Here is a 21,116-nt window from a genome sequence, read left to right on the forward strand (position 1 = left end):
TGCTGGTTCATGATAAGAACTTTCCCCAAGTGCCTGAAGGAGCCGAATAGCCTTCCTCTTCCTCGGGAACTCAGCAGGTCTGCAAGTGCCTTTGTGGCTGCACCTCAGAGAGATTATTGCTTATTTCTATTTCCCAAAATAACCATAGCTCTTTCTGACAATTTCCCAAGTCCTGTGAAAAGCAACACTTTCAGTGATTTTGAGCATTATTTATAAACCTAAAGTCACACCTTTTACTGAAAAGTCTTCTGTCTACGGATTAGCAATGCAGAGCAATTGAAGTTAATAAGGGCCAAGTTTCTCAGAAAACAACAACAAAAAGAGGTGTTGTGTGAGTGGAAAACACCACTTTAAAGGAGGAGAAAGAGGGTTTCTGAGCAATCGTGTGGTAGGATTTCCATGGGGAGATTATGGAAGTTCTGCTTGGGGCCTGTTAAAAGGCCACAGTTCAATGTGGTCACAGAAGAAGATTCCAATGTCTGTCAGTATAATGGCCTCTGGTCCAGTGTTTGCCATGTACAGAGCAGTGTGGTTTGGTGGTGTCTTGGGAAGGAACTGTCTTGTTACAGGATTAGAAAGCCACTCATACTAACTTTAGAAAAGGGCATTTATTCAAGGGTTATGGGGGCATCTCACAGAAGTACAGGCTTGAGGACTGGAAAATCAGGTGCTAAGGTCGTTTGTCCTTTCTCTGGGGCTTTGTGATGTCTCTGCCCACTTCTTTCTCTGGGTTTGCTTCACAGCACACACTCTCTCTGTCCCTCTCCCTTCCTCCCTCCAGATTTGCCTTTTCTTCTTCAGCAACGCTTTAGCAGAAACACCCACTCACGGTGGAAGAGGGCATCCCCAATCCTGTTCTGTACAACTCCTGCCAGGTCCAAAGAGCAGTAGTCAAGGAACCCTGGGGTTTGGACAGTTTTTAGAGAAGGGTCTTGATCATATGTAGTAGGATGTTGTGAAATATATACAGTAGAACCTCTACAGTTGACCACCTCCCTACATTGACCACCTCCTTAAGTTGGCCTAATTTTCATAGACTGGACATGCACCACATGTACGTGTCAATATAGCAGGCTGAGTTTCTTATGTTGACCACTTTGTTACAGCCTCTTGGGTGGTCAGCTTACAGAAGTTCTACTGTATTTGGTCTTCCATTTCAGTTTTCTGGCATAAATCGTTGGAATTAAGAGTGTCTTCTGTATGCTAATGAGATGACTAGGCTGGGGCTCCCTAGAAAGCTTTAGGATGGGGGGTGATCTCTAGAAATCCCAAAGTATAATTAGAAGGTTGGAATTTTCAGTCCTACCCCTCAACCTCCAGGGATGGGGAAAAGATTGAAAGTGGAATTAATCACCAGTGGCCCGTGATGTCATCAATCAGACCTATGTAATGAAGCTTCTATAAAAACCCAAAAGGACAGAGTCAGAGAGCTTCCAGATAGCTGAACCATGACGGTTTCTGGAGAGGGTGTGGAAGCTCCTTGTCCCTTCTCACGTCTATGCGCCTCTTCATCTGTATTCTCTCTAATAGCCTTTGTAATAAATGGGTAAACATAAATAGAGGGTTTCCCTGAGTTCTGGGAGTTGCTCTAGCAAATTGATCAAACCCACAGAGGGGCCTGTGGGAACTGGAATTGATAGCTGGTTGATCAGGAGTATAGGTGATAACCTAGTACTTGTGATTGGCGTCTGAAGCAGGGGACAGCTTGTGGGACTGAACCCTCAACCTGTGAGACCTGACGCTATTTCCAGGTAGACAGTGTCAGAATTGAGTTAATTATAGGAACCCCAGCTGGCGTCCACTGGAGAACTGAGTGGTTGGGGTAAAGGGAACAATCCTCACATATCTATGTCAGAAATGTCGAGTGGTTTTGAATGGAGAGTAGAGAAACAGTTTAATTTTTCTATATCATCAGTTATGGGAAATGGTTTTAATTGTTTTTTGATGATTTACAATTCTAACTGTGACTTTTTAAAACTCCATTTTTTTATGGATTTAGAAACTTTATTTTTTCTTTTTTTATTGTTAAATAATAGCTGTATACATTAGTGCAATCAAGGGGTACAATGTGCTGGTTTCATATACAATCTGAAATATTCTCATCAAACTGTTCAATGTAGCCTTCATGGCATTTTCTTAGTTATTGTATGTAGACATTTGTATTCTGCCTTTAGTAAGTTTCACCTATACCCATTCTAAAATGCACCATAGGTGTGGCCCCACCCATTACCCTTCCGCCACCCTAACCTCCCCCCTCCCTTCCCCTTCCTTGGCCCTTTCCCCATAGTCTTGTGCTATAGTTGGGTTATAGCCTTCCTGTGAAAGCTATAATTTAGCTTCATAGTAGGGCTGAGTACATTGGATACTTTTTCTTCCATTCCTGAGATACTTTGCTAAGAAGAATATGTTCCAGCTCCATCCATGTAAGTATGAAAGAGGTAAAGTTTCCATCTTTCTTTAAGGCTGCATAATATTCCATGGTGTACACGTACCACAATTTGCCAGTTCATTCGTGGGTCAATGGACACTTGGGCTTCTTCCATGACTTAGCAATTATGAATTGGGCTACAATAAACATTCTGGTACAGATGTCTTTCTTATATTGTGATTTTTGGTCTTCTGGGTATAAACCTAGTAAAGGAATTATAGGATCGAATGGCAGGTCTATTTTTAGGTCTCTAAGTATTCTCCAAACATCCTTCCAGAAGGAACGTATTAGTGTGCATTCCCACCAGCAATGTAGAAGTGTGCCCTTTTCTCCACATCCACGCCAACTTTAATGAACAAATTAGCCAACATTTTCCTTTAACGATTTCTACCCTTTGAGGTCACACTGAAAAAGGTCTTTACCAAGAAATAGGATATTCCTTCCTTCTGGCAATCTTCTAGACTCTTTTGCTCCTCATAAAATTATTTTTTCTTTTTCTTTTTTTAAATTTCAGATGAGTATGAGGGTGTAGTACATGGTTAGGTTATAATGTTGGTGTTTGTTAGGTCAGGTTCCTGTTGTAGTAGTGTCCTGCACCCAGGAAGTGTGCCATGTACCCTTACATTAGGAGCACACCACCCAGAAAAGTTTTAATCCATTAGGAATTTAATTTCAGGAAACATGTGAGAAATGGACCCACCTTAGTATTTTTCAGATAGTTTGTCCATCATTCAGATGGTGTTGAATGATTCAGCCTTGATGAGCACCTCTTTGTCCTATGCTAAACTAGTCAGCCTGGGTCTGTTTCTTGTCCTTCTGTTTTCATTGATTTTTCTCTTTATTCCTGCGCCAAAACCCACATAGTTTTGTCTATATATCATAGAAATTTTTCATGGGTTCAAATGGAGTATATGTGGTGCCATTAAAATATAGTCTTCTTTCTTTGGTTTCATTTTTTAGGAATTAACCAGCATCAAATGCTTCATAGGGTTTTTTTTTTTTTTTAGCAATTTTTCGTGTATATACAAGTGCATACATTTTATTTATACCCTTTTGTATATTAAGGAGTATGTTTTGGAGATCCTTTTCACCTCCCGCATTCACTTTAACAACTATATAGAACACCATTGTGCTAATACAGCAATCAGCCCCAGTTGGTGGACATCCAGTTCATTTTCTGGGATTTTTTTCCCCCTCTATGAAAAAATGCTCTGCAGAATACCTTTACATGTACATTATTGCACCCCTAGAACTGTTGTTAGGTCAAAGGATATATGCATTTGGGATTTTGATATATATATCCAAATTGCCTTTCAAGGACAGGCATTCCACCTGTTTATACAAATCCTCCATAACTAAAGATGCAAGATCTTACTTACCCCATGAGTGAAAAAATAGTGTCTTATAGTCTTAGTTTGCATTTCTGCAACTGTGAGTGAGAAGGAGCATCTTTTCTTATTTAGTGATCATTTGCAATTGTTCTTCTGTGTACCCCCCTGGATGCGTTCTTTGCTTTTTTAAAGTTGGGCTTGGGCCGAGTAACAGCTTCCCTGCAACTGGGCATGGTGAGTCTGGGGAGATAAGACTCCAGGTATCTCTGGCTGGTAGGATCTGCCTATAATCATCCCTTTGAGGGTACAGGGAGTCAGCAAGGGACTTCTGGACCCCAAGAGAAGGACAAAAACAGCGGAAAACTGGCAAGTGGTTGCGTGTGTTTGATCAACCTAATCCCGCCTACAACTATAAGTACAAGCAGCAGTGAGACTGCAAACTGGAAAGGCCTTACCTGTGATCTGTTTCGGTGTTTTTGGACTTGGCACTCAGTTGAACTGCCTTGGGGATAGCTTGAGCAGGAGTGCGGAGAACTTTGGGCATCGTCTGGGGCCCCAGACAGAGCCACTGAGCTGGGCTACAGGGAGCCATTGAGAGAACTGCCCCGGCAAGCTCCGCCCTCAGGGTTCCAGAGCAAGGATCAGGAGGGGCCTAGTAACCTAGTGACTGAGCAGCCTAAAGGTGGGAACTGAGCTGCCTTACAGCCATAACCCTTAGGGGCAGAGTGAGACGGTTTTGGCACACTGGAGCCTCGGACTGTTGCCCTGGGCAGAGTGCCGTGGCATGACAGCTCATAGCAACCTCAAACTCCAGGGCTTGGTGCCGCCTGGACCTCCATAAGAGCTGTGCCACGACCCCACACCAACCGGGCCTCTGCATGCCCTGACCAGGAACTGCGGGAGCCCCGGAAACCTGCATCGTCCCTCCTGTGTTCTCCCAGCCTCCACACTAGCCCGCTCATCTAGCCAGGAATACTGGTAGCCAGTGCCCTCTGGAGCCCTCCTTGCCTCTGCACAGAGCCCTTCTCCTGGCCAGAAACTGTTGGAGCCTTGGGCTCTCTGTGCCAAAGTCACTGGACACCAGGCACTCTCAGAACCATGCGCACCACCCCCCACCCTGTTGCTGGATCCGGGTGTGTCACACGCCTGAGCTGCTTCCACAAACAGAACTCCTTAGCTGGAGCAGCCCCAGAGGAACTACACAGGGTCACTCCCTACAAAGATCCAGCAACAATAGAGTGATCCCGCTGGGGTCTAATCTTGGAGAGACACCTCCCCAACTCTGAAGATGGCCAGAGGCATTGGTGAAAAACAATCATGAGGTGAAATCAACAGAAAATCTCTAGCAATATGAATAATCAGAGTAGATCAACTCCCTCAAGGATCAATGGGGCAGACACAGCACAAGATCTCATGCACAAACAAATAGCTGAGATGTCAGAAATCGAATTCAGAATCTGGATAGCAAATAAGATTGAATTAGAACTCCAAGCAGTAACCCAAAAGATAACTCAAGAATTCAACAATTTCAAAGACCAAATGACCAAAGATTTTGACACATTGAGACAAGAAGTTGCATCCCTCAAAGATCTGAGAAACACAGTAGAATCCCTCAGTAACAGAATGGAGCAAGCAGAAGAAAGGATTTCTGACATTGAAGACAAAGTTTTCGAACACTTCCAAACTCTCAAAGAGGAAGAGAAATGGAGGGCAAAAACAGATCACTCTCTCAGAGAACTCTGGGATACTTCGAAGAAAACCAACATTCGTCTTATAGGGATCCCCAAAAGTGACAAAGTGGCTTCACAAGGCACAGGGTCTCTTCTCCATGAGATTATGAAGGAGAACTTTCCAGACATGTCAAGAGATTCTGAAATTCAGATAGCAGACAGTTTCAGAATTCCAGCACGACTCAACCCAAATAAGACATCTCCCAAACACATCATAATCAATTTCACTAAAGTTAATATGAAGGAGAAAATTCTGAAAGCTGCCAGACGAAAGAAAACCATTACCTGCAAGGGGAAGAATATTAGAATAACTGCAGATCTCTCTGCTGAAACCTTTCAAGCTAGAAAAAGATGGTCATCAACTTTTAATCTCCTAAAACAAAATAACTTTCAACCCGGGATCCTATACCCAGCTAAACTGACTTTCATTTATGGTGGAGAAATTAAATACTTCAATGACATTGACATGTTGAAGAAATTTGCCATAACTAAACCAGCTCTCCAGGATATTCTCAGACCTATCCTCCATAAAGACCAGCGTAATCCTCCACCACAAAAGTAAACCCACCCAAAAAATTTTGATCAAATTCCAACTTCCACAGTTGCAAAAGGATTAAAAATGTCCACTGGACTCTTGAAAGGCTTATCAATATTCTTAATGAATGTGAATGGTTTAAACTGTCCTCTAAAGAGGCACAGGTTGGCTGACTGGATACAAAAACTCAAGCCGGGTATCTGCTGCATACAAGAATCGCATTGTACATTAAAAGACAAATATAGACTCAAGGTGAAGGGATGGTCATCTATATTCCAGGCAAATGGAAAGCAGAAAAAAGCAGGTGTTGCAATCCTGTTCGCAGATGCAATAGGCTTTAAACCAAACAAAATAACTAAGGATAAGGATGGACACTTCAGACTTGTTAAAGGTAATACTCAATATGATGAGATCTCAATTATTAATATTTATGTGCCCAACCACAACACACCTCAATTTATAAGAGAAACTCTAACAGACATGAGCAACTCGATTTCCTCCACTTCCATAATAGTTGGAGACTTTAACACCCCTTTAGCAGTGCTGGATAGATCCTCCAAAAAGAAGTTAAGCAAAGAAATTTTAGATTTAAACTCAACCATTCAACATCTGGACTTAACAGACATCTACAGAACACTTCATCCCAACAAAACTGAATACACATTCTTCTCATCAGCCCACGGAACATACTCCAAAATCGACCATATCCTAGGCCACAAATCTAACCTCAGCAAATTTAAAAAAAATAGAAATTATTCCTTGCATCCTCTCAGACCATCATGGAATAAAAGTTGAACTCAATAACAACAGGAACCTGCATACCCATACAAAAACATGGAAGCTAAACAATCTTATGCTGAAGGATAGATGGGTTATAGACGAGATTAAGAAGGAAATCACCAAATTTTTGGAACAAAACAACAATCAAGACACGAATTACCAGAACCTCTGGGATACTGCAAAGGCAGTCCTAAGAGGGAAATTTATAGCACTGCAAGCCTTCCTCAAGAAACTGGAAAGAGAGGAAGTTAATAACTTAATGGGACATCTCAAGCAACTGGAGAAGGAAGAACACTCCAACCCCAAACCCAGCAGAAGAAAAGAAATAACCAAAATCAGAGCAGAACTAAATGAAATTGAAAACAAAAGAATTATACAACAGATCAATAAATCCAAAAGTTGGTTTTTTGAAAAGATCAATAATATAGATAAATCTTTGGCCAACCTAACCAGGAAAAAAAGATAAATTCTCTAATTTCATCAATCAGAAATGGTAACGATGAAATAACAACAGACCTCTCAGAAATTCAAAACATCCTTAATGAATACTAAAAAAACTCTACTCTCAGAAATATGAAAATCTAAAAGAAATCGACCAATACCTGGAAGTACGCCACCTACCAAGACTTAGCCAGAACGACGTGGAAATGTTGAACAGGCTTATATCTAGTTCTGAATTAGCATCAACTATACAAAATCTTTCTAAAAAGAAAAGCCCAGGACCAGATGGCTTTACGTCAGAATTCTACCAAACATGTAAAGAAGAACTAGTACCTATACTACTAAGCCTCTTCCAAAATATAGAAAAAGAAGGAATATTACCCAACACATTCTACGAAGCTAACATCACCTTGATCCCCAAACCAGGGAAAGACCCAACAAGAAAAGAAAATTAACCAATATCACTAATGAATATTGATGCTAAAATACTCAATAAGATCCTAACAAACAGAATCCAACAACACATCAAAAAAATTATACACCATGACCAAGTGGGATTGATCCCAGGGTCTCAAGGCTGGCTCAATATACGTAAATCTATAAATGTAATTCAGCACATAAACAAACTAAAAAATAAGGACCATATGATTCTTTCAATTGATGCAGAAAAAGCTTTTGATAATATCCAGCATCCCTTCATGATCAGAACACTTAAGAAAATTGGTAAAGAAGGGACATTTCTTAAACTAATAGAGGCCATCTACAGCAAACCCACAGCCAATATCGTATTGAATGGAGTTAAATTGAAATCATTTCCGCTTAGATCAGGAACCAGGCAAGGTTGCCCATTGTCTCCATTGCTCTCTAACATTGTAATGGAAGTTTTAGCCATTGCAATTAGGGAAGAAAAAGCGATCAAGGGTATCTACATAGGTCAGAAGAGATCAAACTTTCACTCTTCACAGATGATATGATCGTATATCTGGAAAACACTAGGGATTCTACTACAAAACTTTTAGAAGTGATCAAGGAATATAGCAATGTCTCAGGCTACAAAATCAACACCCATAAATCTGTAGCCTTTATATATACTAACAATAACCAAGCTGAAAAAAACAGTCAAGGACTCTATTCCTTTCACAGTAGTGCCAAAGAAGATGACATATTTGGGAGTATACCTAACAAAGGATGTGAAAGATCTCTACAAAGAGAACTATGAAACTTTAAGAAAAGAAATAGGTGAAGATGTTAACAAATGGAAAAACATACCATGCTCATGGCTGGGAAGAATCAACATTGTTAAAATGTCCATACTACCCAAAGCAATATATAATTTCAGTGCAATCCCTGTTAAAGCTCCCCTGTCATATTTTAAAGATGTTGAAAAAATAATACTTCGTTTTATATGGAATCAGAAAAAAAACCTCGAATAGCCAAAACATTGCTCAGAATAAAAACAAAGCAGGAGGAATCACGCTACCAGACCTGAGACTATACTATAAATCGATAGTGATCAAAACAGCATGGTACTGGCACAAAAGCAGAGAAGTAGATGTCTGGAACAGAATAGAGAACCAAGAGATGAATACAGCTACTTACCGTTATTTGATCTTTGACAAGCCAATTAAAAACATTCAGTGGGGAAAAGATTCCCTATTTAACAAATGGTGCTGGGTGAACTGGCTGGCAACCTGTAGAAGATTGAAACTGGACCCACACCTCTCACCATTAACTAAGATAGACTCTCACTGGATAAAAGATTTAAACTTAAGACATGAAACTATAAAAATACTTGAAGAAAGTGCAGGGAAAACTCTTGAAGGTATCGGCCTGGGTGAATATTTTATGAGGAGGACTCCCCAGGCAATTGAAGCAGTATGAAAAATACACTACTGGGACCTGATCAAACTAAAAAGCTTCTGCACAGCCAAGAACATAGTAAGTAAAGCAAGCAAATAGCACAGCCAAGAACATAGTAAGTAAAGCAAGCAAATAGCCCTCAGAATGGGAGAAAATATTTGCATGTTGTATCTCCGATAAAGATCTAATAACCAGAATCCACAGAGAACTCAAACGTATTAGCAAGAAAAGGACACGTGATCCCATCTCAGGGTGTGCAAGAGACTTGAAGAGAAACTTCTCTAAAGAAGACAGATGCACAATCTACAAACACATGAAAAAAAGCTCATCATCCTTAATCATCAGAGAAATGCAGATCAAAACTACTCTGAGATATCACCTAACCCCAGTAAGAGTAGCCCACATAACAAAATCCCCAAACCAAAGATGTTGGCGTGGATGTGGAGAAAAGGGCACACTTCTACACTGCTGGTGGGAATGCACACTAATACGTTCCTTCTGGAAGGATGTTTGGAGAATACTTAGAGACCTAAAAATAGACCTGCCATTTGATCCTATAATTCCTTTTCTAGGTTTATACCCAGAAGACCGTAAGTCACAATATAAGAAAGACATCTGTACCAGAATGTTTATTGCAGCCCAATTCATAATTGCTAAGTCATGGAAGAAGCCCAAGTGCCCATCAACCCACGAATGGACTAGCAAATTGTGGTACACGTATACCATGGAATACTATGCAGCCTTAAAGAAAGATGGAGACTTTACCTCTTTCATGTTTACATGGATGGAGCTGGAACATATTCTTCTAGCAAAGTATCTCAGGAATGGAAGAAAAAGTATCCAATGTACTCAGCCCTACTATGAAGCTAAATTATAGCTTTCACTTGAAGGCTATAACCCAACTATAGCACAAGACTATGGGGAAAGGGCCAAGGAAGGGGAAGGGAGGGGGGAGGTTTTGGTGGAGGGAGGGTAATGGGTGGGGCCACATCTATGGTGCATCTTAGAATGGGTACAGGCGATTGCCCTAATGTACACAGCTATGATTTAAGAATAAAAAAAAGAAAGAAAGTCATCTGTACCAGAATGTTTATTGCAGCCCAATTCATAATTGCTAAGTCATGGAAGAAGCCCAAGTGCCCATCGACCCACGAATGGAGTAGCAAACACTGGTACATGTATACCATGGAATATTATGCAGCCTTAAAGAAAGATGGAAACTTTACCTCTTTCATGTTTACATGGATGGAGCTGGAACATATTCTTCTTAGCAAAGTATCTCAGGAATGGAAGAAAAAGTATCCAATATACTCAGCTCTACTATGAGGCTAAATTATAGCTTTCACAGGAAGGCTATAACCCAACTATAGCACAAGACTATGGGGAAAGGGCCAAGGAAGGGGAAGGGAGGGGGAAGGTTTTGGTGGAGGGAGGGTAATGGGTGGGGCCACATCTACGGTGCATCTTAGAATGGGTACAGGCGAAACTTACTAAATGCAGAATACAAATGCCTACATACAGTAACTAAGAAAATGCCATGAAGGCTACGTTGAACAGTTTGATGAGAATATTTCAGATTGTATATGAATCCCGCACATTGTACCCCTTGATTGCACTAATGTACACAGCTATGATTTAGCAATAAAAATAAATAAATAAATAAATAAAAATAAAGTTGGGCTGTTCACTGATTTGTAATTTATACCATGTGCAGGGAATTGGGGCTTTTCCATCTTCCTGGCCCCCTCCTTGCTCTATCCTCTGTCTCAGCCATCCTCAAATTTTTTAAACAGGGGGCCAATTCACTGTCCCTCAGACCATTAGAGCACCGGACTATAGTTTAAAAAAAAAAAAAAAAAAACTATGAACAAATTCCTATGCACACTGCACATATCTTATTTTGAAGTAAAAAAACAAAACGAGAACAAACAATCACACTGCCTCAGGTGGCCCGCGGGCCGCAGTTTGAGGATCCCCTGCTCTCTTTATCTCTCTTTTTATCTAAATGCACAAACACCTGCATTTCTAAAATGAGCCATTAGCCATGTTGCTGAACTTAGTTCTGATGGTTGCTTTGAGGTGGGTCTTCATTCATTCATCAAATGCTTCTGAGTGAACTCAGTACCCAGGAGACAGACAGACATTTATTTGATACTGTCCCAGCCCTTGGAATACATCTGGCAGGAGGGATGGATATGAAAACAGGTGTAGCGAGGTAGAAAGAGATTTATTCATCCCACACAATCTGTCAGCTCCCTGGGGGCAGGGACAGTGCTGTAAGCTACCTGTTCCCCCTCCTCAGTGCTCTAAAGTCCAGTGACACAGGCAAGGACCACACACTGTACCAGCAGATCACGAGGCCAGGGTGACATATTCTGTTGGCTGCAATTTCCATCAGCTCTGTGCAGCCAAACACTTGCGAAAACTTAAAACCCCTCTTCCCTGTCCTCTAGCTCAGGACATTGCCCTGAGGACTTAAGATAAGACTTTGAGAAGGAGGCCAGGCCCTGCAGAGGCCCATCCCTCTTCTGCTACCTGTGCGGCTCCTGCGCACTTGCTGTCTGCTACTTCTCGGGCCTTCCCACAGTACAGTCCTCACAGCTGTTGTGCTTCTTTCCCTTCCTCATCCTCACTTGTTCTCGGGAAGGCGCTGAGGACTCAGTGTGCTAACAGGCTTGTGCGCTCCCTGATTGGTGAAGCACCCCTGGGAACCAAAATAGGTAACTCAGCCTCCATCAAAGCACTGGTTCCCTGGGGACAGATGTTATGAACCTGACGCTCTTAGAAGGTTGGGCTGGAGGCAGTGGGCACTGGGGAGGGGTGGTCCTTAAACTACTCTGTAGTGCCTCAGTGTGCCTTGCCTGACCCTGAGTCTGACACAGGAACCTCATGAGGGGCAGCTGGGTTCTGTGACCATTCTGCCATAGACTGGAGCAGTGTTTGTCAACCTTTTTTATCTCATAGCCCACTTGTAGTCAGACGTCTGTGACACACTTAAATTATGTTGATCAAAACAAAAAAAAGGTAAGGAAAAAGTGTATACTTACCGTCCTTTGAACATCTTTCAAAAATAAATTTAATTAATGACCTTTAAAAATTTTCGTGGCACACCAGTTGAAAATCAATGGAACTAGAGTTTACACCAGTTTTTCCCACTTGTGGTTAGTCACTGAGACTGCTTGATAATCATGATTTCTGAGTTCCTCCCCAAACCTACTAAACCAAAATCTTCCAACACATGGAATTACAAATGATTCTGATGAGTAACCAAGTTCAGGAAATGGGACCAGAGCTTTCCTGGATACCTGTGCTTGGATTCTGGTCCTGGGTATCCAGGCTTTGGGTTTGATAGCCTCCATCTTGGCATCTGCCTACAGTTTCTCAACCATAAGAGCTGGTAGTTGGTTACTGACATCTGTTGGCTCAATGACAAAACATGTTTTTTCCAACCTTGCAGCAACCCCTCATTGCCCCACAACCCAAATTTGATTTGGTATCATCCTTTTAAATGCTCAGGGATTACTGGTGTGTTCACATGGGTCTGTGCTCTGCAAAGAGGTTGGTAAATTAGGGGTCCCACTGGGACTGAAGGACAGACTCCAATGGCACTAGGCAGGCCGCCCCACTGGAATTCCTCTGGCTATCCAGCTCCTTCCCGTCCTTCTCTGCAGGCTGGTGCAGGCAGATATCAAAGGGCCAGGGCACTGAAGGGGCCTCGCCTTGATCCTGTCAACGTCATCAGCCTCTGTATCATCTGTGAAATGGGCACAAGAGCCCCTTCCCTACTTTGATCCCAGGATCATCCTAAGGATCTTGTGAGCAGCTGTGAACAAGTTAGGGACCACTGATGGGATGTTTTCCTGGTTACCCACGGAGCACCTCAATAGTGCAGCAGTGCTGAAGAGGTGACATTCTAGCCCCTCTTCACCCCAAGCGTCACAAGCGGGTCCTTCGCCTACCTCTCTTTTTGGGACATGTGCTCTGGGTACTGATGAAAAGAAGGGGTGAGGCCAGGAGCCAGCTTCTAGGGTGAGGGTAGAGAAGCAAGAAGAGAAAGGAGGGAATGGAGATGGCCACGAGTTACTGTCACTGTCATCCGTTATCTGTGAGGGCACAGTGTCTGTCAGAAACCGTGTTGAAAGTGATCTGTGCCCCTTAACCCCTCTCCATGACACCAGAAGGCTGGGACTACTGTATTCTTATCCCCACTTTACCATGAGGAACCTGAGCCCAGTGACCTGGTCACTGTCTTAAAGCGGATTTGAACATCTGTCTGTGAGATGCCAGTGCTGGGCTCTAATGCCTCAAGTCGTTGAGGTATGTTTTGAACACCAGGGCCAGGTCTTCATTCCATCTTTCTTTCCTTGTGATAACTGAGCCCCATGTCCCCAAACTCTCCTCTTCCCCAGAGCATGGGGAGTTTCACTGCTGCTGGACACTCCTTGGGGACCTGTGTGTGTGTTGCCTGCTGACTCCTCTGGGCTGGGAGATGGAAGGGCGACAGCCACCACCTCCCCTTCATCCCTTTCCCAGTGCCTCCCAAGCTTGACTCCTGCTGGGCATCTCTCCCTGAAGACCTTGGGCCCCTAGGGTCAGGGTCTGTGTGTGCTGAGGCTCGGGACACAGGCCTGGTGGCGGTGGTGAGGGGAACTCTTTTTAGACTGCCTGAAATGAGCAGTCTGGGCCCGAGCTCAGTAGCCAGTCCTGCTGGTGATCAGACATGGATAGCCGTGCAGTTCTGGACATGGCAGGGCCTGTGGGCAGATGTTCATTTTCTGAAGGTCTGTCCCTCCCAAAGGGATCCAAGCTGTGAACAGGAACAGGGATTGTTGTAGAAGCCAGTCTGAGAGGTGAATTGTGATGAAGCTTCCCAAGGAAGAACCACTTTAAATGGAACTGTTCTTCCCAGGTGTCAGTAAACCATTCCAGAATCACCTCTGTGTCTTCAGGGTGTGAAAAAAGCATGGAAGAGTCTGGTTCCTGGACTGGAGGTTGGGGGTATGTCATGGCCTGGGCCTCCTGTTCCCCAACCCTGCCTGAGTGAGACTCCTTTAGATCCCAGCAGCATCTAGGCTCTTTGAGGGGGGGTGGCACTGCCAGGCCACCTGCAGAGTCGCAGCAGCCCCTGGATGGCCCCTGCCCCACTCGTGGCCTTAGACTCTCTGAGTTCCTGTGCTTTCTGGAGGGTGTTAGGGAAGAGCCCTAGATCGTCTCTACCTCTGTGGGACTGACGGAGTCAGTGAGCCAGCCATCTGTGCTGAGGGCACAAGGTGGCTCAGTGATGGAAACTTAATTGGAGGCAGCCATCGGATCATGCTACTTCTCTGCTCAAAACTCCACAGTCTCTTCCCTTGTGTTCAAAATTAGAGTCACAGACCTTACTGTGACCTTTAAGATCCTGGAGTAAGTGATTCTCAAACCTGAAAGTATAACAGCATCATCTGAAAGCGCCACCTCCACAGTTTCTGACTCAGTGGGTCGAGGATGAGGCCCAAGAATTGGCATTTCTAACAAGTTCCAGATAATGCTGCTGCTGCTGCTGCTGCTGCTCCAGGGAAGGCACCTTGAGAACCTCAGCCCTGGATGAGCCAGTCTGGCTCCTGTTACCCTTGACCTCATCTTCTCTCCTCCCACCCTCCCCCACCTGGTATCCTCTTGAACTACATCATTCTCCTTGCTGGTGACAGCTGTATTTCTTAGAGCCTTTTAACTCTGTCCCCTCATATGTGTGCATGGTCTTCCCCTTCCCGTCTGTTGTGGGCAGCTTCTGAGATGTCCCCCTACATCCTCTGGCACTCATGCCCTTGTGCTGTCGCCTTCCATGTTTTATAAAGACTGGTCTGTGAGACCAGTAGATTCTGGTAGTCATAATGGAGTGTCCCTTCTGAGACTAGGTTATAATAGTTGTTTAACTTCTGCTTCTCTTTGCTTGCTCACTCTGGGGGAAGTCAGCTTCCATATTGTGCACAGCCTCATGGCAAGGAACTTTGGCTCCTGCCAGCATCTGTAGAGTGAGCTTTCTTGCAGGTGCTCCTCCAGCTCCAGCCAAGCCTTCAGATGAGGCAGCTGCAGCCGACATCCTGACTGCAACCTCATGGGAAACCCTGAGCCAGAGCCCACTCCTGGGTTCCTGACCTGCTGAAACCCTGTGAGATAATGAGTAGTTGGTGTTTTAAGTTGGTAGTAATTTATGATGCAGCAATAGATACCTAATCAATTTGTTTCAGATCATCACTCAAATGTCCCATTCTCTGTGAGGACTTCCTTGGTCACCCTATCAAAATTATAGTGTCTTTCTAGTAATTCTTTCCTCTTTCTCTGCTTTTTTCTCTTTAGCATGTACCAACATGTAACCTGCTTTTTTTTTTTTGAGACAGAGTCTCACTTTGCCACCCTCAGTAGAGGGCCATGGCATCATAGCTCACAGCAACCTCAAACTTCTGGGCTTAAGTGATTCTCTTGCCTCATTCTCCCAAGTAGCTGGGATTATAGGCTTTTGCCACAACCTTTGGCTATTTTTAAAGGTGGGGGTCTCGCTCTTACTCATGCTGGTCTCGAACCCATGAGCTCAGGCAATCCACCTGCGTCGACCTCGCAGAGTGCTAGGATTACAGGTGTGAGCCACCACGCCCGGCCGCCTGTCATGTTTTGTTTATTTATTATGTGTCTCTTGGCATTACTCCCTCCCAATCCCATGTAAGAAAAATTTTAAATTTTCATTTATGGAAAGTTTTAAACACACAAACGTTTCTTTAAAATTACCTGTAGTATGTCATACTGACCACTAGAACGTAAGCTAAGGGGGGAGGAGTTTAACCTGTTATATTTCCAGCAGTGTCGCTGAACACTGCCAGCCACAGAATAGGCCCTCAAATGCATGTCAAATGAATAATGATAGCATTAACTTTGAGGATGGTTCTAAAAAAGAATAGTTTGTAGATTAAAACAGCATTGCTTTACTGGAGCTCCCAGAGCACCAGCATAGAGCTCAGGTATGATAAATGCAACCAGCAAATGGTGGTCTTTGATGTCAGACTAAGTTTCAGAAATGCCACTTCTCACAACAGCCCCACTGCCTTCCATTTAGAAATGTCCCATAGATGTCTGTGACCCCTGAAGAGGATACCACATATGGAGCAGGTGGACCAGGCATAATTGGCTGTTCAGAGAGTAGTAGTTTCCTTCCTGCTGAGACACTATAGTTGTAGTTTAAATTTCATGTAATTCTAAGAGGAGACTGAAAATGTTCTGTAGCAACACCTGTAACTAGAAGGGTTCAGGCCCTGGCGCACAGGAAGGAACTGGAACGGAAGTCCCTCTGAACTGCGGCTGCTCGTCCCAAGGGAGATGAGCCAGAGTCCAGCTGCAGCCAGCCTGAGGCTGGCTGGCTGCAGCTGGTCTGAAGTTGGGGCTCCATCTGCAAAGGCACCAGAACACTCCAACCAGGGCTCCGGGCTCCTGTGATTCTCCTGGGCCCTGCCTGAAGGACAGAACCAAGTGGAGCAGGACAGCTGGGGCAAAACCAGCTTCCCAAGGAAGGAAGGACAGAGGCTGAGAGCAAGGCAGCAAGTCCGCCTCAGGAAAGCCTGACCACAGCTCGGAAGGACCCCTCATGTGAGGACAGCAGGGTGAAGAAGGACACACCAAACCAGGGAAAGGAAGAAATAGAAGGTGGTGGCACAGAAGAGAGACAAAGGAAGAACAGAAGGATGAGTGTAAGGAGAGACAAAGGGAAGAGGATCGCAGAACCTCCCAGCAGAGCCCAGACCCCACAGCTGGTTTCTGCCTTGGCTGGTACCTGTGGTTATTTTACCTGAAAGCCACTGGGGGCAGCAGAGAGCAGCACAAACCAGGAAAACCCACTGCGCCCCAGGCAGCAGGAGGGCCCTGGGGTCTGCAGCTTGCAGATGGACCGACAGCCACGGTAACAGGTAGCCTAGGTCTAGGGGGTCCTCATGGCTGTCCCACTGGAGGCAAATACTTCTAACACAGGCAGGATGCAGTCTTAATAAGGAGAAATGAAATCTGGAAGTGACTTTAAAATTAGTAACTCCTACCTAGCTCCCTGTTTTCTTTTTAACATTTTTTTATTATTATCATTATTATTTTAAAGAGAGGGCATCTGTGCTTTGCAACTCAAGTTTATATAGCTTTCAGCCTTTCAACTATACTCTCTTTACAATTTTTTTAAAAATTATTTATTTTTAATGTGTATTTTTATTTTTTATTTTATTTTTAGAGATGAGGGTCTTGCTATGTTGCCCAGCCTGGCCACAGACTCCTGGGCTCAAGCAATCCTCCTGAATATGGGACTACAGTCACTGGCCACTACTACTGGCTCTCTTTACAAGTTTTATTCTACATGGGGCAACCCCTGAAAACCGCCAATGAGAAAATTAGCATCTCTGGCTCATAGCATTGACTCTCCAATAGCAGCCTCCCCTGGGCTGGTTTCATTCATGATAAGTCAATTGTCCATGTGCATTGGGCCCCCCTGCTTCCTTCCTGTGGGTGGTGTGGTCAACTGGGGTGATTTGCCCCAGTGGAGTTACCATTAGGAAGAAATGTGCTTTGTGTGAGTTGGGTTGGGTGGGAGGAGGCTCCCTGGAGCGACTCTCACTTCTTCCATTCTTACCTCACTATGTCTCCCAGAGCCTGCAGGGCCTACATCACTACAAGTATGAGCAGTCACCTGGGATGACCTAGAACCACAGTGACTGAAGCCCAGAGAATGCAAAAGAGCCTCACTCTGGGGTCACTTGGGCACTGAGCTGAGTTTTCAGTGGCTGCCCCATATAGAATAATACTTATAAAGAAAGCCGGGAACAATGGCCTGTGATTGTATAGTCTCAGCTACTCAGGAGGATCACTTGAGCCTAGGCTGGACAGCATAGCAAGATCCTCATCTCTAAAAATAAAAATATTTTCACTGCCTAGTTTAATCATTTAGTGATATTTTTATGAGCTACTGCCATGTGATTAATAAATAGCAACAAAGTAAAAAAATTTTTTTAATTGTAAAGAGAATAGCTGAAAGGGTGAAAGCTATGTAAACTTGAGTTTCAAAGCACAGATGTTCTCTCTTTAAAAAATAATGATAATAACAAAAATGTGTAAAAACAGTGAGCTAGGCAGGAGTTACTAACTTTAGTCTTGCTTTGGCTTGATGGAGAAGCCTGGTGCACTATAAATAGACTAGGGAGTCTTTTATTGGAAAAGGCTTGGAAAGGGCTTCCTCCCTGTGGGTGGTGTGGTCATCTGGGGTGATTTGCCCTGCTGCTGGTGAGGTTACCCAGCCAGAGCCTCGGTGCCTCTCTCCAGATATCTGCCTGGCCTGGCATGGCCCATGCCATCCCTGCCCCAGGCTGGCACTGTCTTTGTGTTTTGAGTTGGTCAGATCTACTTGAGACCAGGGTTGAGACCTTCAGGTGGCTGTGTCACCTGTGATGCAGCCCAGTAGGAGGTTGGAGTAGACAAGTGTAGAGAGAGGTGAAGTACTTACAGGGACCCCAGCTTCTGCAGGGTCCAGGAGTGACCCAGGCCAGTGAGTGAGTGCAGGGAAAAGGGCCTTCCACCAGGCCCCAGCACGGAAAGTCAGCATCTGCCTCTGGTGTCAAGGTCCCCTCCAGCAGCCCCCTGAGCTGCCTGTGCCGTCCTGACCCTGGATGCTGCTGGGATCCCTTTCCTGGAGAGCTCACGGCTGCTTGGAGGAAGAGCAGCGGGCAGCAGCTTCTGTGCGAGGTGGTGTCTTGAAAGTAGGTTCTGCCTTTGTGTCCCCAGGGGCTCTTGGTGCTGGCTGTAGGTAGTAGGCTGGTGGGGGTAGATGAATGGGTGTGTGGGCAAAAGGAGGACTCAGTGCATGAGGTTAGGAGCCCTGTTATAGCCAGAAGGTAAGATGGCCGGGTCCACATATCAGCAGGTGGGACTCCTTTTAAAATAAGGTCAGTGGCATCTGCTGCCCAAGGGGTGAGGCAGTGGTACAAAGGGGTCAGTGCTCTGGGATCTTGAGGAGAAAGGGGGCTTTGCATTTATTCCTGGAGAGCCAGGGAGCACATCAGGTAGGAATCTTCCTGTGCCGTCACAGTGTCCACCCCTCCCCTAGCCCATCTGTCGGTGCACCCATCAGGCTAGGTGCCAGGTTTGACCTCTCAAGTCAGCCACAGCATCAAAGACACCCATCATCAAAGAGCCCACTGTTCTCTTGTTTATGTTCACATCTTCCCAACAGCTTTCCTGATGTACCCTTAGTTCTGTTTTCTCTCCCTTCAAGCATGAAGGGATGGTATTGATTATGACTGTTAAACCCTGCCCCTGGAGCCCTGGATTCACCCTTCCTTAAACCCAAAGACCACTGTTCAAAGCTAGAGGGCTAGAGCAATAGGGCCTAAGAAACCAATTAGCCCAATCTCTTTAGATGAAGAATTAAGAGGACCAGAGAGGAGATGCGACTTGCCAAGAGCTGCACAGCAGTTTAGGAGTAAAATTTGTGTAAAGAACCCAATTTTGTTTTTATTGTTCAAAACAATCAATTTTTAGTATTTGAATTTTTGATTAAGTAATGTTATACCCATATGTTGGGCTAATTTTAAAATAACTTTTCATTAGAAGCTTGTATATTGATATAGCACCTCCTTGGGAGAATACCATATCAAGCTCATTTTATGGAGGAGGAAACCAAGGCACAGATAAGGTAAGCAGCTTGGCCAGGGTTGCACCTGGGGTGAGAAACAGAGCTGCATTCAAACCCAGGTAGTTTGGCACCTGACTCAGCGCCATAAACAGAACTTAACCTCTTTGCTATCCAACCTCTTCAATTTGGAAAGATATTCACCAAAGATTTTGGAAAGATATTCACCAAAATTGATACATAAAAAGAATGCATAGCTTGATTTTGTTTTATGCTTAGAAAACGAATCAACATATGGATGCGAAATTGTTGATGATGATGACCTCTGCGTGGTGGGATGCTGGGGGATACTTATTTTCTTTGTGTTTTCCTGTGTTATCAAATTGTGCACAGTGAGAAAGTATTTTTTTAACTAGATAATTTTAGAGGAAGTCACTTCTCATGGCAGTGAAATGGGTAAAGTGGCGTTCAGGGGACAGACAGTACTAGAGCTGCGGAATTGTATCATTTCTCACTGGAGCATGTAACTGGGGTGAGGGAGAGGTAGCCAGGCAGGCATGAAGGTTATAGGCCCAACAAACCAAATCAGGAAGGACCTTGGAAGTCACCCCAGTTGGCAGAGGACCCCTGTCTCTTTACAGACCCCTGGGCCAGGGCACCTTTTCTGTGCCTTGGAGTTTCAGTGACACTGGGCATTCAGGGAGAAGTTTCTATTTGACAACTTGGGTTCCAGGAGTGGAATCTGCTCCCCTTGAGACAGAAGTGGGGTGACTGTATTAGGAGTCAGCAGTGAGGTGGTGGGGGTGGGTTGGGAGACATTTTAGAGGGTCCCAGCTAGAAGCCCACCTCTGCCTGGCCCCAGCCATGTAGAGAAAGGGTCCCCAGCAAAGAGAAGCTTTGATGCCACAGGATGCAGGGTGTGTGACAAGGGGTAGATGTGGGGACAAAGGTAGGCTCCTGTCTGGACAGGTTAGAGAGGAGGCTGACCGGCCAAGTCTCTGTTTTTCTTGAGTCCTGACTGTCCCATTCTGCCCTGAGAAATACTCAAAGCAATTTTGTTTGTCTTTTCTTTGACCAGAGACCACCTGGGAACGTCCCAGCAATTCTCCTGGGATTCCAGCCAGCCCTGGCCCTCACAGGAGCTCTCTGCCTCCAACAGGTAATGTCTGCTCACCAATTAGGGGTAACTGGGAGGGCCCACACCCACCTGCAGTGATAAAGCTGAGACTCTGGGTCCCTGGGGCCTGAGAGCTGGCCCAGGTTGTCATGGCATGAACCTGGGAGGGACCAGGCCAAGGGCCAGCTACCCAGCAGGTTGGCATCTCTATGGCAGTGACCACAGCAGCTCTGGTGGCCTCATGTTCTCTGTCTCTCATGTGCCTGG

The 21,116-nt window shown here is 44.6% G+C and overlaps 1 protein-coding gene across 7 annotated transcripts in view; it reads left to right on the forward strand.

Moving 5' to 3' along the window:
- GAS7 (growth arrest specific 7) overlaps positions 1-21,116 on the forward strand; it is a 251,170-nt gene that overhangs the window by 159,044 nt on the left and 71,010 nt on the right. For all 7 annotated transcript variants that reach the window (XM_053568734.1, XM_053568739.1, XM_053568735.1 and 4 more), the window contains exon 3: positions 20,811-20,891. In XM_053568734.1, coding sequence (XP_053424709.1) covers positions 20,811-20,891 — 81 coding nt within the window. The remainder of the gene's footprint in view (positions 1-20,810; positions 20,892-21,116) is intronic.

This window comes from Nycticebus coucang, chromosome 18, assembly GCF_027406575.1.
Source record: "Nycticebus coucang isolate mNycCou1 chromosome 18, mNycCou1.pri, whole genome shotgun sequence".
NCBI lineage: Eukaryota > Metazoa > Chordata > Mammalia > Primates > Lorisidae > Nycticebus > Nycticebus coucang.